The 26,815-nt window shown below is 44.9% G+C and overlaps 1 protein-coding gene across 1 annotated transcript in view; it reads right to left on the minus strand.

Annotated features, from left to right (window-relative positions):
• The window catches only part of LOC143814322 (tRNA (32-2'-O)-methyltransferase regulator THADA-like), a 142,602-nt gene extending 122,155 nt beyond the window's left edge, over positions 1 to 20,447 (minus strand). Inside the window, exons 1-3 of the mRNA XM_077293446.1 lie at positions 20,305 to 20,447; positions 15,065 to 15,242; positions 14,796 to 14,882 (exon numbers count right to left, since the gene is read on the minus strand). Of these exons, the coding sequence (XP_077149561.1) occupies positions 14,796 to 14,882; positions 15,065 to 15,242; positions 20,305 to 20,432 (393 nt within the window). The 5' untranslated portion in view covers positions 20,433 to 20,447. The remainder of the gene's footprint in view (positions 1 to 14,795; positions 14,883 to 15,064; positions 15,243 to 20,304) is intronic.
• Positions 20,448 to 26,815: the final 6,368 nt, after the last annotated feature.

The following is a 26,815-nucleotide window of genomic DNA, read 5'->3' on the forward strand; positions in this document are numbered from 1 at the left end:
GCCAAGATATGATTTGAACTGCCTAATAAGCATATCTATCTGTGCCTGGACTAAGACAAGGATTTATTCGTGTCAAGTATCCTCAAGAATAACTGTGCTTCATAGACTTTCTGCTTGATTGCATTTTCCTCTGAAGTTTCCTATAGACTGCTAAGCTGCGTTTATTATTTGCACCAAGTGTTGTGGACTTGAGTTTCTCTCTGCACCTGTTTGAATCACCGCGTCATAATATAGACTTTACCACTTATAAAACTGTGTCCTGTAGTTGTCTTGTTCCATGCAAAGAGTCTCCTGAGTTATCCCCTATAATCATTACAGGATACTCTAGCCTAAAAAAAAAAAAGGAGACTGCTGGAACAATGACTGCAGAAAGCAAATTAGAGCAGGAGTTTTCCATAATTAGATCACTGCAGAAAGATGTGGAAGGTCTGCAAAAGAAGTTTGGAAGCTTTGAACACAATCAACAAGTGTTTGGACAAACTTTGCAGGACTTGAGCAACCGCATGGCAGCCCAGCAAAACAAACTTGCTGGCATAGAGTCCCAGTATGGACGGGCTTTTCAGGACATAAGCACGCAAATAGCTGCACACGTGACTTTACCCTCTGGGCAACCGCCACCAGCTGGCCCACCTAAGTTGCCTCCATTCAGATTTAATGGTGATCGCGACAAATTTCGTGGCTTTGTGAATCAATGTATGCTATATTTTGATGTGCATGCTGACCGTTTTCCTACTGATAGATCCAAAGTATTGTGTGTAATAATGCTACTGACCTCACGAGCGCTCGCCTGGGCGAATCCGATGATTGAGTCTCGTGACCCACGGTTAAATGACTTGGATGATTTCTTGGCCGCTATGGCATTAATGTTTGATGACCTTAATCGCCGTGCAACCGCTGAATCTGCTTTGTTGTCTTTACGCCAGGCTAAACGTTCTGTTATTGAGTATGCCACTGAATTCAGGAGATTGGCGGTAGATACCAATTGGGACAGTTATGCACAAATGCCTATTTTTAAAAGGGGTCTGTCTAGTATTGTAAAATATTAACTAGCCCGCTCTGAGTCACCACAAGAGCTAGAGACATTTATACAGCATTGTGTGCGCACAGACATTCGCCTTACTGAGCGTAGGCAGGAGAAATTTGCTGCATATAACCGTGTTTCCCTTCCTTCCAAAGAGCCTGCAGGTAAAACCTCTCGGGAGGTGGAGGAGGTGCCCATGCAAATTGATTCCGTTCAGAGGCGCGAGATCAACGAGCGCCGGGAGCATCGCCTTCGTGAAAGTCTATGTTTCTACTGCGGCCAGTCTGACCACTTCTTGATCAATTGTCCTAAGTGTCCTAGACGGCCTAACACGGTGCTAGCAGCAATAGGGGAGTATGACAACTGTGATGATGAATCTGACATCTCTGAATGTAGCCTGCCTTTAAACGATGTATTCCATTCACTTTCTATGACTTCACCCCCCAAGGAGCTTAAGGAAAAGAACTCTCACTGTTCTCTCCCTATTAAGGTCCTGTGTTCAGGACAGTGGATTTCCAGTTCAGCTATGATTGACTCTGGTGCAGGTGGCAATTTCATGGATATCGCATTTGCCAAGGAACATGGTATTAAAATTCAGCAAAGAGCCTCTCCAATTACCATGGAAACAGTGGATGGGTCACCTTTAATCTCTGGGCCTGTGGATCAGGAGACCGTACCCCTTGAAATTTTGTTGGAGCCTAATCATCAGGAGCAACTTTCTTTCTTGCTAATTTCTTCTCCTCATTTTCCTGTGATTTTAGGCATTCCTTGGTTGCGTTCTCAGAACCCAATTATCAACTGGGAGACCAAGGAGATTATCTTCCCAACAAGGAGCAACTTAGCGTTAACAGAAGCTGTCCCTGAGTCCACGGCTACGGAACCACATGTACAGGTATTTTCTTTACCTCCAGCTTATAAAGAGTTCTCTGACATCTGTGACAAGAAGAATGCAGATCAGCTTCCTCCACACAGGCATTATGACTGTCCCATTGAGCTGCTTCCCGGGGCAGCCATTCCTTTTGATAACGTATACCCTTTGGCAGCACCTGAGCTTCAAGCCTTAAAAGAGTATATTGATGAAAATCTGACCAAAGGCTTCATACGTCCTTCTTCCTCACCAGCAGGGGCACCTATCTTTTTTGTAAAGAAGAAGGATGGGACCCTGAGACCCTGTGTTGACTATCGAGAACTCAATAAGGTAACCGTACGAAACCGTTACCCTTTGCCTCTGATTCCCGAATTACTGGAAAGAGTCCGCCATGCAAAGGTGTTCTCTAAAGCGGATCTTCGTGGGGCTTATAATTTGGTGCGTATTCGTCCAGGGGATGAGTGGAAGACAGCATTCAGATGCCGGTATGGACACTTTGAATCTCTTGTGATGCCCTTCGGGCTTTGTAACGCCCCTGCAACATTTCAACACCTTGCTAATGACATTTTCAGAGATTTGTTGGACCAGTTTGTAGTGATCTATTTGGACGATATACTAATCTTTTCTGACTCTCTACAGGAACATGAAGAACATGTCAAAACTGTTTTAAGACATCTGAAAGAGAACCATCTGTATATTAAGCCGGAGAAATGCGAGTTCCATCGTTCAGAGATACAGTTCTTAGGTTATATCATCTCTCCCCAGGGGCTGAACATGGAATCTGGTAAGATTCAGGCTATCCTTGACTGGCCGGTACCCAAGAACGTTAAGAAGGTCCAACGTTTTATTGGTTTTTTGCAAATTTCTACAGACGCTTTATTCGAAATTTTTCTGATATTGTCCGTCCCATTACTTCCTTGACAAAGAAGGAAAAGCCCTTTAAGTGGTCATCACAGGCTCAAGAAGCTTTTGATCGGCTTAAGATCTGTTTCACCTCAGCACCGCTGTTGATACACCCAGATCCAACACTTCCTTTCATTGTGGAGGTGGACGCTTCTGATAATGCTTTGGGGGCTATTCTCTCCCAAAGAACTGGAGAGAAGGGTCTGCTACATCCTTGTGCTTTCTTTTCCCGTAGACTAACCTAAGCAGAGAAGAATTACGACGTGGGAGACAAGGAATGGAGGCATCATCTGCAAGGAGCTGCACAACAGATCATAGTGCTAACTGACCATCGCAATCTAGAGTTCCTTAGATCCGCTAGATGTCTTTCTCCTCGTCAGGCTCGTTGGAACTTATTTTTAAATCAATTTAACTTTGTATCTCGTACCGTCCAGGTTCTCGTAATGGGAAGGCTGATGCTTTATCCCGAATCCATGCTGCGGATTCTGTACCTGGAGCCCGGTCCAAGACCATTCTATCTGATGCCAATTTCATCGGAGTTATCCACGATCAGGACTTGTGGAAGGAGTGCAGGGAGGCCTATGAAGGCGATGTATTTCTGGCCAACCCACCTGTGGATATTAATCTGGTCTTTAAGGGTGGCATGTGGTTCAGAGATCGACGTATCTATGTCCCGGAGGTCGTCCGTCTGCAGATCCTCAAGTTGGTACATGACTCCAAGTTGGCTGGTCACAGGGGGGTACAGAAGACACAAGAGTTCCTGAGCCGATTCTTCTGGTGGCCAACTTGCCTGAGGGATACCAAGGACTATGTTCTCTCTTGCGAGGTATGTGCCCGTTACAAGACTCCTCATGCGGCACCTACGGGTCCTCTACAACCATTACATGTTCCGTCCCGCCCTTGGGGGTCTATATCAATGGACTTTATTGTGGAGCTGCCTACATCGGGGGGCATGAATACAATCATGGTGGTAGTTGATCGCCTGACTAAAGCTGCTCATTTTGTTCCGTGCACCGGCCTCCCCTCAGCTAAAGATATAGTGAACTTGGTTATACAGAATGTCTTTCGGTTGCACGGGGTTCCGGATGAGATCATCTCTGACCGTGGAGTACAGTTCACTTCAAGATTCTGGAAGGGGTTTTGCTCTGCATTCAATATTAATGTCTGTCTCTCTTCTGCTTACCATCCCCAGACAAATGGTCAGACTGAGCGTACCAACCAGACGCTGGAACAATATCTAAGATGTTATGTCAGCCATCTCCAGGATGATTGGTTGGAGTTGTTGCCGTTAGCAGAATTTTCATATAATAATTCTCAGAGCACCTCCACTAACTTTACACCTTTCTTTGCCAATCTGGGTTATCATCCGTGTATTTAACCTAGGTGTCCAATTAATTCTCCGGTTCCGGCAGTGGAGGAAAGGCTGACTGCGATGAGACAGAATCTGGAGGTTCTGAAGGAATACCTGACCACAGCTCAAGAACGTTATAAGAGATCGGCTGATAGATTCCGTAAACCTGCACCCATGTTCAAGGTAGGAGATTCCGTGTGGTTAGCAACTAAGAATCTGAAGTTAAACGTTCCTTCACAAAAACATGGACAGAAATTCATTGGCCCTTTCAAGATCAACGGTATTGTGAGCTCTGTGGCCTGCCGGCTGAAGCTGCCTAGGACTATGAAGGTACACCCGGTTTTTCATGTATCTTTACTAAAGCCTGTATCTCCTAATACCTTCCAGGGATGTGTTGTGCCACCTCCGCAGCCTGTGGTGATTGATGGGCAAGAACAATTCGTGGTGGAGGAAGTTATTGATTCCAGGATTCGCAGGAATCGGCTCCAATATCTGATAAGATGGCAGGGATATCCCCCTGAGGAAGACTCTTGGGAACCTGTGGAAAACATCAATGCCCAACAGAAGATTTCTCGTTTTCATCAGAGATTCCCTGAGAAACCAGGTCCAGGATCGTCCTGAGGCCGCTTCTAAGGAGGGAGTAATGTCAGGACTCTGAACATTTTTACCTTTTGTGCATTACTGCCCTTTTCCAAGATGGCGTCTTTGGTCTCATGTGCACTGTGTCTTCCTGCTATAAAACTCCACCCCAGCCTTCAGTCTGTGCGAGAGTATTCTGCCTTGCATCCAGCTCCTGACCTCTGATTACTCCCTGGCTATACACCTGCTCCTGTGAACCTATGTGGTGATCCTGCTACTCTGCTCTGAGTTCCGGCTGCATACACAAGTTTCCAGTAATCCTCCTTCATCTGCTGCTCGTGTTTACTTCCATCTGCATTTGCTGGACATGTAAGCTGTTTCTGCTTTGCAATATAGAAAACCGACTAGAATATTGAAAGGATATATTAAATTGAAAAACCAGAAAAAACGTACTATCCTTAAAACGATATTTTATTATTAAATTGTCTAAAATCCCAATATATAAGACTCAAATGTATGCAATCAACATCAGCCAACTGGGTTGGGTAAGCTAGAAAAATAGGGAGAAAATAGCAGATAAGCCTGACACAGTCCCTGTAGGTGGCCCTAAAGTGTCTTAAACCTACCTACCAGCGGAGGTTGGCACCCTAGATTTCGATATGGCGCCCCCGCTCACCGTCGACTGTCCCTTCTTACCCTAGTAGGGTCCTACTTGCTACCCACACCCAGGTACCCACAGACATACACACACAAATTGACCAATAGGTCACACTAACCAAAAAACGTGAAAAAGTGAAAAAAGAAAAAAGTGAACGAAAAATTCTAAAAACACTGCAGACATAGCTGCATAAATGCACTAAAGCGACCAAGGTTATTAGAGGACTGAGGGGTCTGCAATACCAAGATAGGTTATTACACTTGGGGCTATTTAGTTTGGAAAAACGAAGACTAAGGGGTGATCTTATGTTAATGTATAAATATATGAGGGGACAGTACAAAGACCTTTCTGATGATCTTTTTAATCATAGACCTGAGACAGGGACAAGGGGGCATCCTCTACGTCTGGAGGAAAGAAGGTTTAAGCATAATAACAGACGCGGATTCTTTACTGTAAGAGCAGTGAGACTATGGAACTCTCTGCCGTATGATGTTGTAATGAGTGATTCATTAATTAAATTTAAGAGGGGACTGGATACCTTTCTGGAAAAGTATAATGTTACAGGGTATATACACTAGATTCCTTGATAAGGCGTTGATCCAGGGAACTAGTCTGATTGCCGTATGTGGAGTCGGGAAGGAATTTTTTTCCCCATGGTGGAGTTACTCTTTGCCACATGGGTTTTTTTTGCCTTCCCCTGGATCAACATGTTAGGGCATGTTAGGTTAGGCTATGGGTTGAACTAGATGGACTTACAGTCTTCCTTCAACCTTAATAACTATGTAACTAAATAGCATGTACCCCACAGTTACCTCAAAAAAAATTTTTTGAAAAAATATATATATAAATAGTGCAGAGCTATGGGGTACAGCAGGGCACAGTTGGAGTGTGCTCAGTTAAATATTCGGAGGTCATGAGTAGTGAAGCCTCTAATAGATGTAACAATAGGTCACTGTCTTTGTTAGTGATTGATGACCCAAAAATCATAGACAGACCAATAAAGCTAATGTACATAGTGGATCCCTAGGCAAGATAGCACCCCTCCGAAAAGGTTAGCAGATATATGAGTACACTCAATGGATGTAAGTATGTTGTTGGGTGATATAGATATTACACCCTAAGTTGTCCAAAAATAAACAGAACAAGATATTCAACAAAAACCAAAAAACAAAATAAACCCAAATGAAAAAATTATCTGCCTTATAGGGTATCACATATAGTATTTCTTATTTAGTTTGAGGGCTAATGCACATCAGTATACAGAAAGGACTGAGAACCATCCTTCATTACTCTCTCTATATTAGATAATCTGGTAAACTTTTATTGCTATGAGTAGCATATTAGTCTGCACTCTAGATGCCATCCGAGTTCCGCATCTTATACCATAGAAAAAATCAGCAAAAATATAAAACAAAATCAGAAAAAAGAAAGAAACACAAAACAAATTGGTATCACATATAGTGTCTCTCAATTGCGTTAAATTAGTGCATCTACAAGCCCAAAATATCTGAGGCCAATCCCTTATAGGGTATCACATATAGTATTTCTCATTTGGTTTAAGGGCTAATGCACATCAGAGTACAGAAACAGCTGAGAGCCATCCCTCATTACCCTCTCTATAATGGATAATCTGATACACTTTTATTGCTGTCAGTAGCACATTAGTCTGCACTCTAGATGCCATACGAGTTCCGCATCTCATACCAAAGAAAAAATTAGCAAAATATTAAACAAAAATCAGAAGAAAGAAAGAAACACAAAATAAATTGGTATCACATAAAGTGTCTCTCAATAGCGTTAGATTAGTGCATCTATAAGCCCAAAATGTCTGAGGCCAATCCCTCATTGCTGTCCTATAAGCAAGTACTATACTTGGTCTGTCTTGACAGAGAAACATAAAGAAAAAAACTTATCTGAGTAGGTGACATATTCAGTCCCATCTCGCCATCCCTACGCGTTTCACCCCTTCCCAGTTTAGGGGCTCATCAGGGGATAAATTCGGGTATAGCAGCAATGGCTTCAGAAGTCTAGCAGCAATGGCTAGACACCAGGGGATAAATTCGGGTATAGCAGCAATGGCTTCAGAAGTCTAGCAGCAACGGCTAGACACGTGGATGAATCCACGTGTCTAGCCATTGCTGCTAGACTTCTGAAGCCATTGCTGCTATACCCGAATTTATCCCCTGATGAGCCCCTAAACTGGGAAGGGGTGAAACGCGTAGGGATGGCGAGATGTGACTGAATATGTCACCTACTCAGATAAGTTTTTTTCTTTATGTTTCTCTGTCAAGACAGACCAAGTATAGTACTTGCTTATAGGACAGCAATGAGGGATTGGCCTCAGACATTTTGGGCTTATAGATGCACTAATCTAACGCTATTGAGAGACACTTTATGTGATACCAATTTATTTTGTGTTTCTTTCTTTCTTCTGATTTTTGTTTAATATTTTGCTAATTTTTTCTTTGGTATGAGATGCGGAACTCGTATGGCATCTAGAGTGCAGACTAATGTGCTACTGACAGCAATAAAAGTGTATCAGATTATCCATTATAGAGAGGGTAATGAGGGATGGCTCTCAGCTGTTTCTGTACTCTGATGTGCATTAGCCCTTAAACCAAATGAGAAATACTATATGTGATACCCTATAAGGGATTGGCCTCAGATATTTTGGGCTTGTAGATGCACTAATTTAATGCAATTGAGAGACACTATATGTGATACCAATTTGTTTTGTGTTTCTTTCTTTTTTCTGATTTTGTTTTATATTTTTGCTGATTTTTTCTATGGTATAAGATGCGGAACTCGGATGGCATCTAGAGTGCAGACTAATATGCTACTCATAGCAATAAAAGTTTACCAGATTATCTAATATAGAGAGAGTAATGAAGGATGGTTCTCAGTCCTTTCTGTATACTGATGTGCATTAGCCCTCAAACTAAATAAGAAATACTATATGTGATACCCTATAAGGCAGATAATTTTTTCATTTGGGTTTATTTTGTTTTTTGGTTTTTGTTGAATATCTTGTTCTGTTTATTTTTGGACAACTTAGGGTGTAATATCTATATCACCCAACAACATACTTACATCCATTGAGTGTACTCATATATCTGCTAACCTTTTCGGAGGGGTGCTATCTTGCCTAGGGATCCACTATGTACATTAGCTTTATTGGTCTGTCTATGATTTTTGGGTCATCAATCACTAACAAAGACAGTGACCTATTGTTACATCTATTAGAGGCTTCACTACTCATGACCTCCGAATATTTAACTGAGCACACTCCAACTGTGCCCTGCTGTACCCCATAGCTCTGCACTATTTATATATATATTTTTTCAAAAAAAAATTTTTGAGGTAACTGTGGGGTACATGCTATTTAGTGCATTTATGCAGCTATGTCTGCAGTGTTTTTAGAATTTTTCGTTCACTTTTTTCTTTTTTCACTTTTTCACGTTTTTTGGTTAGTGTGACCTATTGGTCAATTTGTGTGTGTATGTCTGTGGGTACCTGGGTGTGGGTAGCAAGTAGGACCCTACTAGGGTAAGAAGGGACAGTTGACGGTGAGCGGGGGCGCCATATCGAAATCTAGGGTGCCAACCTCCGCTGGTAGGTAGGTTTAAGACACTTTAGGGCCACCTACAGGGACTGTGTCAGACTTATCTGCTATTTTCTCCCTATTTTTCTAGCTTACCCAACCCAGTTGGCTGATGTTGATTGCATACATTTGAGTCTTATATATTGGGATTTTAGACAGTTTAATAATAAAATATCGTTTTAAGGATAGTACGTTTTTTCTGGTTTTTCTGCTTTGCAATAACCTGAGACTATTAACCAGGCCTCCCTGGTTGAGCTAAGATATGATTTGAACTGCCTAATAAGCATATCTATCTGTGCCTGGACTAAGACAAGGATTTATTCGTGTCAAGTATCCTCAAGAATAACTGTGCTTCATAGACTTTCTGCTTGATTGCATTTTCCTCTGAAGTTTCCTATAGACTGCTAAGCTGCGTTTATTATTTGCACCAAGTGTTGTGGACTTTAGTTTCTCTCTGCACCTGTTTGAATCACCCTGTGATAATATAGACTTTACTGTTGTGATCCGCTTTTTGGACTCCCCTAGTGGTGGCTGGTGGTACTGGAGACTTGTGTGTTCCTTTCTGCCTCAGCTCACCTGCTTCCATCAGTTTTGGGAGTTCCCTATTTAGCCTTGCTCTCCAGTCACTTCCTTGCCGGTCATCATTGTAACCTGAGTCTTTCAGTTGCATGTTCCTGCTACCAGTCTGCTGATCAGCTAAGTGGACTCTTGTCCTTTTTGTTTTGTATTTTTTGTCCAGTTTACAGTTTGTCATTTCCTGTTACTGGAAGCTCTTGTGGACTGAAATTGCCACTCCTGTGTCATGAGTTGACACAGGAGTCTTAAAGTAATTTCAGGATGGGTTTTTGAAAGGGTTTTTCAGCTGACCGTGAAGTCCTCTTTTGTATCCTTCCTCTATCTAGTAAGTGGACCTCGCTTTGCTAAATCTACCTTCATACTGTGTATGTCTTTTCCTCTGAACTCACCGTTAATATATGTGGGGGCTACTATCATCTTTGGGGAATTTCACTAGAGGTAAGCCAGGTCTGTTCCTTCCTCTTCCAGGCGTAGTTAGTTCTCCGGCTGGCGCATGGCATCTAGGCAGCCGTAGGAATGCTTCCTGGCTACTGTTAGTTGTGTGGTAGATTTAGGTCACGGTCAGCTCGAGTTTCCATCACCCGAGGGCTAGTCTGTTATTTTGTGTTTCTGATGTTCCCATGCCATTGGGGAATCATGACACTTTACCACTTATAAAACTGTGTCCTGTAGTTGTCTTGTTCCACGCAAAGAGTCTCCCGAGTTATCCCCTATAATTATTACAGACTGCTTCATCCTTTCCCCTTGGGCGGAAGAGCGGACCTGCTTGGAGGAAAGCCTTGAAGGAGAGAAGGGCCGAAAAGAACGAAATTGGAGCGATCTCTTCCTATTGAAAGGACGTTTAGGTTTGTACTGGGGAAGAGAAGTGCTCTTGCCACCAGTAGCATCCGAACTTATTTGATCCAGCTCGGACCCAAACAGTGTGGAACCTTGGAAGGAAAGGTTAGTGAGGGACTTTTTAGATGGTGGATCCGCATTACATGCTTTCAACCAGAGAATGCGGCGTATAACAATGATGTTGCTGGAAACCCAGGCAGAACAACTGGCTGCATCCAAGGAAGTGGTCAGAGGATATTTGCCGGCAAGGGCATTCTGGTCTGCCAAATCGGCCAGCTCATTTGAAGAGGCAGCCGCAAGAATACCCTGACGAAGCATCTTTGCCCAGGCAGACAAGGCCTTTGCCACTCAGGTGGAAGCAAAAATGGGACAGAGGGAGGCGCGCCAGCTGCTTCAAAGGCTGACTTAGCCATGACTTTAATCTGTCTATCTGTAGCGTCCTTAAGAAATGCACCGTCCGACAGAGACAAGACTATCTTGTAAGAAAGACAAGAGATCGGCGGATCAACAGTAGGGGACTCTACTATCATGGTATGGACTAAAGGGATAAAGAATGTCTAGCTGCTTACTTCCCGGGAAGAGTTTCATGGTTTTCCCAGTGTTTAGACATGATTGTCTCAAATTACCTGTGGTTGGGGAAGGTCCGGGATGGACGTTTCACTCGTTTGAAGGAAACGGAGTGCTCCTGCGTAGGGACCTCCTCCTTCAGATTAAGAGTTTGGCTAATTGACACGATAAGGCTATCGACCATATCCTGCATTTTTGAGACCTGGTCTGTATCAGACTCAGACTTTGAATCCACATCCGACCCAAAAGGCGCCTCCGAGGAGGGGGCATGGGATAAGGAATGCATATTGGATTATGCAGAGGGACCTGGGGAACTGGAGGAACTGGAAAGAGCCCACTTCCTTGACTGTAACCGATCTATCTCTGTGATGGTCGTGGTCAGATGCATGTGAATCACTGTGAAAGGAGTTGGGAGCACTGGTGGCAATGGACAAGTGCGGAAGTCGCTCTAGGACCTGGACCAGAGACTGTGATACTTTTGTCAGGTCGGAGACCGACCGTGATATAGCAACAGCCCACTCCGGAGGAAGGGGTGTGCTCTCATCCCGGGTGTTAGGGGGCTCCAGTGGGACAGGCATGGTAGAAGAGCTACAGGACTGCCAGACAGGAAAAGGCTGACCTGAAGACCACTTTCTTGTACAGAGGGTACAGGTGTAATTAATCCCAGTAAGCTTAGAGGGCAAAAAGAAGCCTCTCTAGGGCTGGGCATAAGTCAAGCCTTGGTAATACTGCTGAGAAGGGTTATATATGTGATAAGGGAGAGGGAAGAGCCTACCCGATGTCAGTAACAATCAGCAGATGACTGTGTGGCTGGCTGTGTCCCCCTGTGGCAGATGTCTGCAGGTTAGAAGAGGTCTGATGCCGAAGGCGCAGGAAAGGTGCAGATAAAAGCGGTGCCTCAGGCAGGATTACAAACTCCTGAGGCACAAGTTCCGAAATAGCATTGGCTGTGCTGTGTCACAGCAAGCACGATGCACTGAGAAACTGAAAGTACCCCTCCTATTGGCTGAATCGCCGGGGGCGTGTACCGGCAGGGAGACGGAGCTCCGCCGTGATAGAAGCAAAAGCGCGCTGAGAAGACGCAAGCTGCGAAGTGGGGGGCGTGGCCAGATCTGAGCAGGAGAGAAGGGGAAACAGCGAGACCTCCTATTGGTCTGAAAAGAGTGCGCAATTTAAACACGTGGTGGTGAGTGGCCGGGAGAGCCAGTGAGGAGGTTCAGCCAGGAAAAAAGGGGATTGGCCCACAAAGTATGAGACCAGCCAAGAGAAATGGCCGTGGCTGTGCGAGGATTACTGCACTAAAGCCGCCCTGTCCCATGTGGTGGTCAGATGAAGGGGCGGTAATGATTTTTAGACCTGCCGTGAGCAGCTTCGAGGAGGGAAACATACATACCTGCAGGATGTCCCGGGCCCTTTTCACAGATGAGGATGCCTTCAGGAGCCCTCTGGTGGATAAGGGTCACTGGTATGAGAGATCCTCCTTCCTGCATCATCTCCAAATGGTGCAGAAGGCGGCGTCAACCCCTTACAAGAAGGGGGAAGGCCACCACTGGTGACCACCGTCTTCCTCCCAGCCCTCTCCGAGGAGAGGGGTGGGGAACAGGCTAGGACCAGCGACCGGGAATAACCCTAAAGCACCCGTAAAGGTGACAGGGGATTTGGTCCTGCCTTGCAGGCCCGAGAGTGGGCGATGTGGATGACACCACACTGCTCTCTCGGTCGCATAAGTACGGGAAAACAGCGTCAGAATCTACACCCTTTTTCCCTAAGAAAAAAAGGAACCCAAAAGACAAAGGAATTTAATTAATAAAAACATGACAGGAAACCTGAAAAGAAAAATGCAGATCTGGGATCAGACCCAGGTCCGCCTCCTACAGACACTAATATTATACTGAGGTGCTTTGTGCCTGTCAGTGGGTGTATACAGCTGAGGAGGAGCTATTTTCCTTTTTTTGCCTAGTGTCAGCCAACTAGTACAACCCCGAGAACACCGTCCCAACCGTGAAGCATGGTGGGGGGAAACATCATACTTTGGGGGTGCTTTTCTGCAAACGGGACAGGACAACTGACCTGTATTGAAGGGAGGATGAATGGGGTCTTGTATCATGAGATTTTGGTCAAAACCCTCCTTCCCACAGTGAGAACATTGAAGATGGGTTGTGGCTGGGTCTTCCAGCATGACAATGACCCAAAACACACAGACAGGGCAACTAAGGTCTGGCTCCATAAGAAGCATTTCAAGGTCCTGGAGTGGCTTAGCAAGTCTCCAGACCTGAACCCAATAGAAAATCTTTGGAGGGAGCTGAAACTTAATGTTGCCCGGTGAAAGCCCCAAAACCTGTAAGATCTGGAGAAGATCTATATGGAAGAGTGGGCCAAAATCGCTGCTGCATTGTGTGCAAACTTGGTCAAGAACTACAGGAAACGTCTGACCTCTGTAATTACAAACAAAGGTTTCTGTACCAAATATGAAGTTCTGTTTTTCTATTGTATCAAATACTTATTTCATGGAATAAAATGCAAATTAATTATGCAAAAATCATACAATGTGATTTTCTGGATTTTTTTTTAGATTATGTCTTTCACAGTTGAAGTGTACCTACGATACAAATTACAGACAGTTCCATTCTTTGTAGGCGGGCAAACTAGTAAAATCAGCAGTGTATCAAATACTTATTTTCCCCACTGTATAAGGAGATGTACTGGTATATAGAAATAAAATATCTATATACCAGTACAATATGCCTGTAAAAGAAGAATACTATTTAGATATTTAAGCAGAGAAAATCACCCTATACTTAGTAGTGTATCCTGTTCCTTACTGCTACCGTTTCTACCTGCCATGCTACAGGTTGTAAGTTTAAAACTGGGGAAAGATCACACTTCATGAAAAAACAAATGATTAATAAACTATGTCTGAAGACATCTAATGAGCACTGACAGATGCTGAGGTGCTTCTCCCCATTGCCAGAGAAGGCATATGTGTCCCAAATCTGTATATTATAAAATATGTTAAAGGAAATGTATCCCAAGACGATCATTTTAAAAACAACTGCATTCTATCTAAACAAGAAAACCTTCACTTTACTGAGTAGAGCACACAGTAGCCTGGCGCAGACATATCCAGTTTCCTACAGCTAAGTATTCATTCGACAGCATCACACAGCATAACTTTTAATTTCACTAGTCAGCATGGTCATCTCATTATCATCAGAGGCCTAAAAGTTTCTTTTTTATTACAGGAAAAAGTGGCTTTTTTCTCTTCTCTTTTCAGAAACAGTGTCACATCAGTCGAGGCGCTCTGTCAAGTAATGTAGCTCATCACTATTCAAGTCAAAAGAGCTAAAAAGTGCAAAAGTAGATCCAGCACATGGACAATTCAAGTGCTGTTTCTTTAAATAACAGATCCAATCAATTACAGCAAGCCTAAGTAAGATGGGAAGCACCAGTATATACATCTCCCCATCACTTAATTTTTTGCAATAGTGTCTTACCTACTCATGATTATATTAGACCGGTTTCACACGTCCATGAAACAGAAACTGTGCTCAGGCCGGAAGATATGACCTGACTGCCAAGTCTCCGGATCGGAGATAACTGGGTCACATATGCCTGGTCGGGCACTGGGTGTCAGGTCTACTGATCTGAGCACCGTTCATGTTTAATGAAAGTGTGAAACCAGCCATAGTCTATTGACATTTTTCTATTACTTAACTTCTATTCACTGTAGCTGCCATAGAACAGCTACAAATTACAAAAGTAACAAAGTGCAATCTTAATCAATTTCCACTCTGAGAAATATGAACATATGTGTATTAGGTCTACTTTTCTCACCTCTTTACCCTGTAACAAGCAAGACAAAAAACATTCTTGGTGCTGCGCCACAAGATTTGGTCGAAGCTGAGAAATCATTGCCAGTACCTGAGGAAAACAGAAGTGAAATAGGATACACCAGACAATATTTCATTTCTTAAACTAATAAATGGACAATCATTTCTTTTGCAGACAATAGTAAAGGAAGATCTAATCTAATCATGTAAACAGAATTCTGTAAACTCCAATAGATATGTGCAAATATTATGCACAGTGTTCACTAAATTCACCTTTTCAAGCTTCAGGAAAAGACTGGAAGAGCTGCTACAAGCCATCTGAGTGGAGAGGATATAGTTGAGTAAAGGAAGAAATTCGTCATCAGGAAGGTTTTCCAAAACCTGAACTGCAGCTTTTAATGCCTGAACAGCCTCCTCTAGATGCTTCTCTTTACATCGTTTCACTGATGACCTGTACGATGGAAAGATGTAAAGATAGGAAGGAGACATCCTAATGGGATGCATTAAAAGAGGCATAGATGCTCATGAGGAGAACATAATTTTACCTCTATACAAGTCACTAGTTCGACCACACTTAGAATATTGTGCACAGTTCTGGTCTCCGGTGTATAAGAAAGACATAGCTGAACTGGAGCGGGTGCAGAGAAGAGCAACCAAGGTTATTAGAGGACTGGGGGGTCTGCAATACCAAGATAGGTTATTACACTTGGGGCTATTTAGTTTGGAAAAACGAAGACTAAGGGGTGATCTTATGTTAATGTATAAATATATGAGGGGACAGTACAAAGACCTTTCTGATGATCTTTTTAACCATAGACCTGAGACAGGGACAAGGAGGCATCCTCTACGTCTGGAGGAAAGAAGGTTTAAGCATAATAACAGACGCGGATTCTTTACTGTAAGAGCAGTGAGACTATGGAACTCTCTGCCGTATGATGTTGTAATGAGTGACTCATTGCTTCAATTTAAGAGGGGACTGGATACCTTTCTGGAAAAGTATAATGTTACAGGGTATATATATTAGATTCCTTGATAAGGCGTTGATCCAGGGAACTAGTCTGATTGCCGTATGTGGGGTCGGGAAGGAATTTTTTTCCCCATGATGGAGCTTACTCTTACCACATGGGGTTTTTTTGCCTTCCCCTGGATCAACATGTTAGGTTAGGCTATGGGTTGAACTAGATGGACTTAAAGTCTTCCTTCAACCTTAATAACTATGTAACTATGTAACATCAGATTGGTGAAAACAGGGGAACTGATTATGTCTGGACGACACACAGACTGAGAAAGAATAAAAAAAATCATAATCTCTGGTTGAAGTATGAACAAATCAAAGTTGTTTGCATGAGCCAGAGGGAATCTGTGGTATCCAGGTGTGGGATACTTCATGCCTATGGGAACACATTTTGTTGATAACCTTCCATCTGAGGACAATTTTGTTCTAACATGTTTATAGGGTTATTTTCCTCATATTACATCCCCGCCCCCCACTTTTCTCTTTCTCCTTTGGCTGATATTGAAATATCCTGCAAACAATATACTATTTTCTTGCCAACTGCCTTTTTAAGTAATTTGGGGATGGTAAGAAACTATGGTTTTTATCTCTTTTTCTTTCTTAAGATTTTAAAAGTGATGAACAAACGTAAAGTTTTATGTAGTACAATTTCTGTAAACCATATGCTTGAGCGAAAAGAAAACGAAATAAATGTACGGTACTTTAATATAAGTTGGTGTGCATGCAGAATTTTGGTTAAAAGAAAGTAAATGCCCGCCCACTACGTCACGGTGACCCTATTCACCTCTAGTTTTTAAACCTTACCATATGTCTAATGACGTAATTGAGAAGAAGGGCTGAGAAGGACCAAGGCCCCGGCCACATCATAAAGCATATAGTAAGGTTTTATACTAGAGGTGACTGTCCTGAATACGATTTTTTTTTTTTTTTATCAAAATTATGTTAACCAAGTACTCTACATTATTTTTCATGCTCTATTGATATTTATTTACTGCAGGGTAGTAGCTTTTTATTTTAGCTTTTGGTTGCTTAGTGGCCAGTGTGAACATGCGCCTTCATGCTACTTGATTACCAACTTATATTCTATTTCATCTCTTTAGGTTTTTGTGCTCTGTGCAAATAAGGGAGTGGCCTCCATTTTCTTTGAGCTGGACATTATGGCTATATAGCTCTCCACTGCTGGGTGTCCATTAGTCATGGCCTCTTTCCTTCTCGGCAGTGGCGTAGGAAGGGGGGTGCGGGGGGGGGGGGGGGGGGCGGGCCGCCCCGGGCGGCACAATGCCGGGGCGGGTCCGACCCAGAGAGGAGGAGGAGGAAGGAAAAAAAAAAAAGGAGAGAGACGCGGGCCCTTTAAATCTTCGGGCACCCCCCCCCCCCCCCCCCCGATGCCAGCGCTGGCATTGGGCCCCCCTTCTACAGCGCTGGCATTGGGCCCCCCGTTCTAATACTCACCTCTCCTGGTTCCTGCGGCAGCTACAGCGTCTTCGGCGCCCTCTGACTCTGCTTCATCTCAGGGCAGAGGGTGCGATGACGTCATCACTGCGCGCTCAGCCTCTGTGTCCTGAGCGTTGCAGAGCCGGAGAGACGCTGAGTGCACCGGACCTGCGCTGGGAACGGGAGAGGTGAGGATTTTACTTTTTTTTTTTTTCTTTATGTCTGACTCAGACACACTGGGGGCAATGCTGGACACTGGGGCAAATTGCTGGACACACTGGGGGCAATGCTGGACACTGGGGCAGATTGCTGGACACACTGGGGGCAATGCTGGACACTGGGGCAAATTGCTGGACACACTGGGGGCAATGCTGGACACTGGGGCAGATTGCTGGACACACTGGGGGAAATTCTGGACACTGGGGCAGATTGCTGGACACACTGGGGGCAATGCTGGACACTGGGGCAAATTGCTGGACACACTGGGGGCAATGCTGGACACTGGGGCAGATTGCTGGACACACTGGGGGAAATTCTGGACACTGGGGCAGATTGCTGGACACACTGGGGGCAATGCTGGACACTGGGGCAGATTGCTGGACACATTGGGGCAGATTGCTGGACACACTGGGGCAATGCTGGACACTGCGCCTGTGCGGCCGCCCTGCTTGTGAATCCCAGCCCCGCACTCTGCATAATGCATAACACACTGCGGGGCTGGGATTACCAAGGTGGGTGGCCACACTCGCCGCACAGACGAAGTCTGCAAGCCTGGCTGTGACGTCAGACGGCCAGAGCTCTCTACGCCTGCACCAAACAGCGATACACAGCGCAGGCGCCGGCTTTCACGGGTAAACAGCGCTGAGGGGGCGGTGCCCGGCGTTGAGTGACGGCAATGGGGGGGGCGCCAAACTCGGGAACAGCCCCGGGCGGCAAAAGCTCTAGCTACGCCAGTGCTTCTCGGCCCTTATTCACACCATTAGACATATGGCAAGGTTTTAACACTAGAGGTTAAGACTGTCCCAAATAAGGTCACCTTGACATGGTGGGATGGCGTTTACTCTTTTTTTTATTTTTTATCAAAGTTATGTTAATCAAGTACCCTGTTATTTTCAAGCACTATTGCTATTTATTTACTGCAGGGTATTTGCTCATTTTGTTTTTATCTTATGTTTTGTCATATACTTGAGTAGTAGAATGTGTGGGTCTGATCAAACCAGACCTTCTTTTACAAAGCAGCTAATAGTAAACAGGTTGAATCTGAAAACAGATCTGAAAACAGAGAATGCCCTATATTGCCTCCATTTCCTCTACTGGGCAATGTCAATGTTACACCACCACCTTGGTGAATCTTTTTGTTTTCTATGTGGGTTTCTTTTGTATCACTGCGTTCTGAGAGTCAAATTATTATTATTTATTTATATAGCACCATTAATTCCATGGTGCTGTACATGAGAAAGGGGTTACGTACAGGGTTATAGATATCGTTTACAGTAAACAAATTTTCAATGACAGACTGGTACAGAAGGGAGAGGACCCTGTCCTTGCGGACTTACATTCTACAAATGTAATGATTTCATCATTTGAGGCAGCTTACACTTTAAAATGAATCTGTCAGCACTATTTCTCCCCCAAAATTATTTATATGCACATGTAACTCTTTCAAAGACAAGTCCAACAATAACATAAACTGGTCAGCCCTTTCCTTCATTACTGAGAAATCAGTGTTTGAATTGAATTTCAAATGAGGCTGAAGAACTATTTGTAGATCTGAAGCCTCTATCACTCCAGCTCTATTCCCCACCCCGTGCAAGCATCCCCTTAGCCTCAGTTCTGTGTGACTTCAGGCAATCAGTTAAGCATGAGGAGGCAGTGCTGGACAGAGAATAGAGCTGGAGTGACAGAGGCTTTCAGAGCTACAAGAAAGTTCTTCAGCCTCATGTTAATTCAAACTGCTAATTCTTGTAATAGAGGAACAGACTGGCCATGTAAAGGCATTGCTGGACATGTGTCTGAAAGAACTACATGCACATAAAATTACTTTAGGGGGTGACATCCTGTTGATAGATTCATTTTAAAATAAAATAAAAAAAAAAAAAAAAAACTACTAGCTGGCTACTGAAGCCCCTGCCGCACCGGCACCTTGTCTCTGCTGCTCCCTTAAGTCTTTTGTTTACAAGCCTGCAGTGGTGCCATCTTGTCTACAATGCATGACTACTGAAGCCAATCACTGGGCTCGATGATGCCGAGGTAAAGAGTACGATATAACTGAGTGATTGGCTGCAGACGTGATATGACCGCTGCAGCCCTCTAAACATAAGCCATTGGGGGAACATGGGCTTGTGATGTTGGATTTTTATGGACTTTAGAATGTAATACTTATTTTATTTTAAAGCACAACGAGCGCTGGGTCCAATTTGTTTTTTAAAGACCTGGACAACCTCTTTGAGGCAAAACAAAGAATTGCATTCCATATTAAGAGTTTTCCACTAGCGGGCCACCCCAGCTTCATCAGACCAGGGGTAATTATAAGAAAAGCAGTGTATTTTCACCTGCGGCAGTGATGCCGCCGTTTCCAGAGAGTGATGTGACGTGTCATGTGCAGCATACAGTTCATCAAATGTGATCAGGGTGGAGATCCCTTCTGGTTAAAGTAGTGAAGGCCGCAGCCGACTCGTGTCCTGTCGCTCTCCGTGAACAGCGCCGCTGCAGGGATGACTATACATTGCATCTAGTTTAGTTAGGGTCCTGGACTGATTCATGAGGAAATGTCCAGGAGTGGAAAACGGCTTCATGTATCAGTGTGAGAGAAGGAAGAGGAGACTGAGGGGTCTGACCCCACGGTCTCTGGTGGAAAGCTGGCTCATACATAATAAGAGGAGGCCATGGCAGAGCCCATAGTAATGGCGGAGTACACAGGCCCAGTGCAGCAGGCTGGGGCAGAGCCACATCACCCGCTCATTGCCATGGCTGTGTCCGGAACCTGGCAGTAATGTCCGTACACTGCAGCACTACACAAACACTGCCCTGCTGGATGAGCAGGAACATGGGCGGTGACACTCACTCGGTGGCCTGCCTGAGCGCCACGGCCACTGCACCCAGGGAATGGAGTCCCCGCTCCTGATAGAACTGTACACACTGCCCGGGCTCCTGCGGCATTTCTCCTGGGTGCGCCATCCTGGGGGCAGCCATCACCGTCACCTCTGACCTCAGCACAATGTGGATTTCATTGGTAGGTAGTAACTATGAGTACGCTGAACATAGCCCCCTCGTGGCGCGGAGGAGAACTGCACCCCTGGATGGGAGACCTGACTCTGGAGCAGCGCATGCCTTGTATCTCTGTCTGCAGGTGTCACACCTAAAAAGATAGAAGTGATAACTTATTGATCAGTGGTGTCTGACTGCTGGGAACTGGACTGATCAGTAGGCTGGCATTCTTATCCCCGTTAGAATGGAGCAGAAGTCATGTGTATGGTCAGCCGCCACTCCATTCATTCTCTATGGGCGGCTGAACTCTGTTTTTCCTGGAAATTGCTTTATTCTAATAGATATCATAGAGCCCTGTTGTGAATAAAAATGACGCTGTCAATTGGTGCAGGTCCCAGCAAACAGACCCCACCAATCACAGCAAACAGACCCCACCAATCACAGCGATCAGACCCCACCAATCACAGCGATCAGACCCCACCAATCAGCGATCAGACCCCACCAATCACAGCAATCAGACCCCACCAATCAGCGATCAGACCCCACCAATCACAGCGATCAGACCCCACCAATCAGCGATCAGACCCCACCAATCACAGCGATCAGACCCCACCAATCACAGCGATCAGACCCCACCAATCAGCGATCAGACCCCACCAATCAGCGATCAGACCCCAATCACTAAGATATCACCTATCTAATGGATAGGACAACCCCGGTCACGGCAGGCAAGGCATAGGCAGCATCAATAGTAAAAAGAGAGAGATAGAGAATTTCCCTGATGGGAAATTCTTCCACGCAAGCTCAGTTATAAAAAAGGCATCCGTTGCTGGATTCCTGCTTTTCACAGTCAGCGACGTATCCTATATCCATAGGCTTCCATTATAGCCAACGACGGGCAGTGCAGGATCCGTCGCTGAGCAATTTTGCGACGCACAGAAAAAACGTTCCTCTGTGCGTTTGTCCGCCCGATGGACAGCAATTTTATGACGGATCCAGTGCACGACGGATGAAACATGTAGCCATCCGCCACAAGTCTATGAGAAAAAAACGGATCCAGCAGCACCATTTGCTGGATCCGTTTTTTTCACAAAACGACGGATTGTGACGGAAAAAGAAAGACGGAAGTGTGAAAGAGGCCTAAGTCACATGCTGTCCATTTCCTTGTGATCCTACTTGAGATGGTTCTACTCCTTCATTGGAGGACAGCTGTGTTTAATTAAACTGACAGGACTTGATTTGGAAAGGCATACGGTGGACACCGCGTCTGAAGGCTAGGTCCCTCGCTCAATTTACAGGCTCTTGCAGCCTCTACATGCTGAATGGTCTATTGTGGTCACCGCCCCACACCAACAGCATTGGCAATAAGCTAAAGTGGATACTTCCTTACACTGCAGGACAGTGTGGCGGCTTCCCCCCCCTCCCCTCTCCCTTTTTCTGCACGATCCGTGTAGTACTTTTCGTATTAAGCTCTGCTACATATGCTAGGAATAGCACGTGACTGATGAAAGTCCACTTGGACTGAAACTTTTCAAGTGCTACAAATAAACGCACTAATGGATGCTTACGTTGAGTGCTAGACTTCTTTTTGACATTGATTTGGAAAGGCACACACCTGTCTATATAAAGCTACTTTCACACTTGCGTCTGTACAGGTCCGACGCTAAGCGTCGGCGCGACGTACTGACGCACGTTATGAAAATTTGGCACAACGTGGGCAGCGGATGCAGTTTTTCAACGCATCCGCTGCCCATTGTAAAGTTCCGGGGAGGAGGGGGCGGAGTTCAGGCCGCGCATGCGTGGTAGGAAATGGCGGACCCGATGTACGAAAAAACGTTCGCCAAAACACGACGCATCCAGTGCACGACAGATGCGACGGATGGCCATCCGTCACAATCCGTCGCTAATACAAGTCTATGGGAAAATGCATATATTATATATATCTATATTATATTATATACTATATATTATATATATACTATATTATATTCTGTTGGGTGGATGCATTATACTCTGTGGAGTGGCAGCATTATACTATTATAAAAACTTAATTCCAGCTCACCCAGTTGCTCTATGCTCATCCACCTGGGGCTCAGACACCTGCCTCGCCCTGGCCTCATATCAAGGAAAATAGAAAAATTTGGAGTCTGGCTCAACAGGACTGGATTTACTTTTATTTTTATTTTTCAAAAGAAAATATAGTGCATACAAAAGAAAAATTGACATGGTTGACATGACCCAGTCGACGCATTTCGACTGCACTAGGCAGTCTTACTCATGAGCTCATTTACATATAAGAAAAACTTGGATTTCTCTGTAAAAAGACATCGGATCACAGATACCAAGGTATCATTGTATTCACCTTCCTATGACTGGCATGTCCATAAAGACAGCTTAGGAGGGTTGATCCTACTGAACGATTCCCTTTAACTAGATGTCAATTTCAACTAAAGTAGATCATTGGTGCGACCTGTGCGGCCACACAGGGGCCCAAGAGGTAAGAGGGCGCACTTCTGCCTCCAAAAGCAGCAAACAGCTTCTGACAGAATCACATTATTGGACAAAAAAGGGCCTTCTTCTTGCACAGAGGCCCTCTTTTTCCTGCTTCGAAAGTACCGTATATACTCGAGTATAAGCTGAGATTTTCAGCCCAAAAAATGGGCTGAAAGTGCCCCTCTCGGTTTATACTCGAGTCATGGAAGGCGGGGCGTCAGCGGGTGAGGGGGAGCGACACCTGTCAAATACTCCCCTGCTCCCGGCGCAGGGGTGGAGCCGCATATTCATTACTGTAATGAGCAGTACCATGTGACCGCTCACTACAGGAAGAAGCTGCATCTCTCGGAGACGTGGGACATGCAGGGACCGCGCCACGAGCAGGTGAGTATTTCATATTTACCTTCCCTCGTTCCACCACCGCCCTGTCTTCCGCGTCCTCTGCAGTGACTGTTCAGGTCAGAGGGCGTGATGACGTACTAGTGTGCGCGCCGCCCACTGCCTGAACAGTCAGTGCGGAGAGACGGGACGCTGAGGAGCAGCGGGCAGCGACGAGAGGTGAGTATGTCTTTTTTTTTTGTGCAGCAGCAGCAGCATTACATGTGGCACAATGCTATATGGAGCGTCTATGGGGCCATAAATAACTGCATGGAGCATTATATGGGGCATCTATAGGGCCATAACTGCATGGAGCATTATATGGGGCATCTATGGAGCCATAACTGTCTGGAGCATTACATGGGGCATCTATGGGGCCATAACTGCATGGAGCATTATATGGGGCATTATATGGGGCATCTATGGAGCCATAAAGAACTGCATGGAGCATTATATGGGGCATCTATGGGGCCATAACTGCATGGAGCATTATATGGGGCACCTATGGGGCCATAACTGCCTGGAGCATTATATGGGGCATCTATGGGGCCATAACTGCATGGACCATTATATGGGGCATCTGTGGGGCCATAACTGCCTGGAGCATTATATGGGGCATCTATGGGACCATAACTGCATGGAGCATTATATGGGGCATCTATGGAGCCATAAATAACTGCATGGAGCGTTATATGGGGCATCCATGGGGCCATAACTGCATGGAGCATTATATGGGGCATCTATGGGGCCATAACTGCATGGAGCATTATATGGGGCATTATGTGGGGCATCTATGGAGCCATAAAGAACTGCATGGAGCATTATATGGGGCATCTATGGGGCCATAACTGCATGGAGCATTATATGGGGCACCTATGGGGCCATAACTGCCTGGAGCATTATATGGGGCATCTATGGGGCCATAACTGCATGGAGCATTATATGGGGCATCTGTGGGGCCATAACTGCCTGGAGCATTATATGGGGCATCTATGGGACCATAACTGCATGGAGCATTATATGGGGCATCTATGGAGCCATAAATAACTGCATGGAGCGTTATATGGGGCATCTATGGGGCCATAACTGCATGGAGCATTATATGGGGCATCTATGGGGCCATAACTGCCTGGAGCATTACATGGGGCATCTATGGGGCCATAACTGCATGGAGCATTATATGGGGCATTATATGGGGCATCTATGGAGCCATAAAGAACTGCATGGAGCATTATATGGGGCATCTATGGGACCATAACTGCATGGAGCATTATATGGGGCATCTATGGGGCCATAACTGCATGGAGCATTATATGGGGCATCTATGGGGCCATAACTGCCTGGAGCATTACATGGGGCATCTATGGGGCCATAACTGCATGGAGTATTATATGGGGCATTATATGGGGCATCTATGGAGCCATAAAGAACTGCATGGAGCATTATATGGGGCATCTATGGGGCCATAACTGCATGGAGCATTATATGGGGCACCTATGGGGCCATAACTGCCTGGAGCATTATATGGGGCATCTATGGGGCCATAACCGCATGGAGCATTATATGGGGCATCTGTGGGGCCATAACTGCCTGGAGCATTATATGGGGCATCTATGGGACCATAACTGCATGGAGCATTATATGGGGCATCTATGGAGCCATAAATAACTGCATGGAGCGTTATATGGGGCATCTATGGGGCCATAACTGCATGGAGCATTATATGGGGCATCTATGGGGCCATAACTGCCTGGAGCATTACATGGGGCATCTATGGAGCCATAACTGCATGGAGCATTATATGGGGCATTATATGGGGCATCTATGGAGCCATAAAGAACTGCATGGAGCATTATATGGGGCATCTATGGGACCATAACTGCATGGAGCATTATATGGGGCATCTATGGAGCCATAAATAACTGCATGGAGCATTATATGGGGCATCTATGGGGCCATAACTGCATGGAGCATTATATGGGGCATCTATGGGGCCATAACTGCCTGGAGCATTACATGGGGCATCTATGGGGCCATAACTGCATGGAGTATTATATGGGGCATTATATGGGGCATCTATGGAGCCATAAAGAACTGCATGGAGCATTATATGGGGCATCTATGGGGCCATAACTGCATGGAGCATTATATGGGGCACCCATGGGGCCATAACTGCCTGGAGCATTATATGGGGCATCTATGGGGCCATAACTGCATGGAGCATTATATGGGGCATCTGTGGGGCCATAACTGCCGGGAGCATTATATGGGGCATCTATGGGACCATAACTGCATGGAGCATTATATGGGGCATCTATGGAGCCATAAATAACTGCATGGAGCGTTATATGGGGCATCTATGGGGCCATAACTGCATGGAGCATTATATGGGGCATCTATGGGGCCATAACTGCCTGGAGCATTACATGGGGCATCTATGGGGCCATAACTGCATGGAGCATTATATGGGGCATCTATGGAGCCATAAAGAACTGCATGGAGCATTATATGGGGCATCTATGGGGCCATAACTGCATGAAGCATTATATGGGGCATTATATGGGGCATCTATGGAGCCTGCATATGGGCATGGCATGGAGCCATAAAGAACTGCATGGAGCATTATATGGGCATATTTGTATATAGAGCATCTTATGGGGCCATTATGAACTGTATGGAGCATTATATGGGGCCTATTTTGTATGGAGCATCTTATGGGGCCATAATGAACAGTATGGAGCATTATATGGGGCTCCTGATTCAATATGGATATTCAAAAACACTTAACCTACTGATGTCTCAATTAATTTTACTTTTAGTGGTATCTATTTTTATTTTTGACATTTACCGGTAGCTGCTGCATTTTCCACCCTAGGCTTATACTCGAGTCAATAAGTTTTCCCAGTTTTTTGTTGCAAAATTAGGGGGGTCGGCTTATACTCGGGTCGGTTTATACTCGAGTATATACGGTATATTAGAATATAAGGGCAGTGACTTCTATTTTGTTAATAACCAACTTTCCAAGCTTGGTCTTTACTATAAGAGCACATTTAGCATGGCCTACCCATGGACGTACAACCACCGATCGGCTACATAGAATCGTATCGGCACTTGTTTACACAGGCCAACCACACCTCTATATGCACAGTGCATCAAATTAGTGGACTCGTTCTGTGCGCACAGAATGTTGTTGCTTCCAGAAGGACATGTCCATTTTAAACAGGACCATGTGCTACCAAGAACAATGATTTTTAAGCAAGCTTGAAAACCAATCATTGGTGTTTTTTTCTGATTAGTTGAGTGATTGCCGGTTTGACAGGCCATTTATCAGGAACGGAGCGTTCCTTGGAATATTCATTCTGATAATCGGCCAGTGTAAATGTATCGCAGACTGCGCTTACAAGCAGCGGAAGTTTAGCGCCATACATTTTGCCAAAAAAACATTACAGAACCAGAACCGAAATCCAAATGTGGATTATTTTTATTCATATTCCAGT

The sequence above is a fragment of the Ranitomeya variabilis genome, chromosome 1, assembly GCF_051348905.1.
Source record: "Ranitomeya variabilis isolate aRanVar5 chromosome 1, aRanVar5.hap1, whole genome shotgun sequence".
NCBI classification, from domain to species: Eukaryota; Metazoa; Chordata; class Amphibia; order Anura; family Dendrobatidae; genus Ranitomeya; species Ranitomeya variabilis.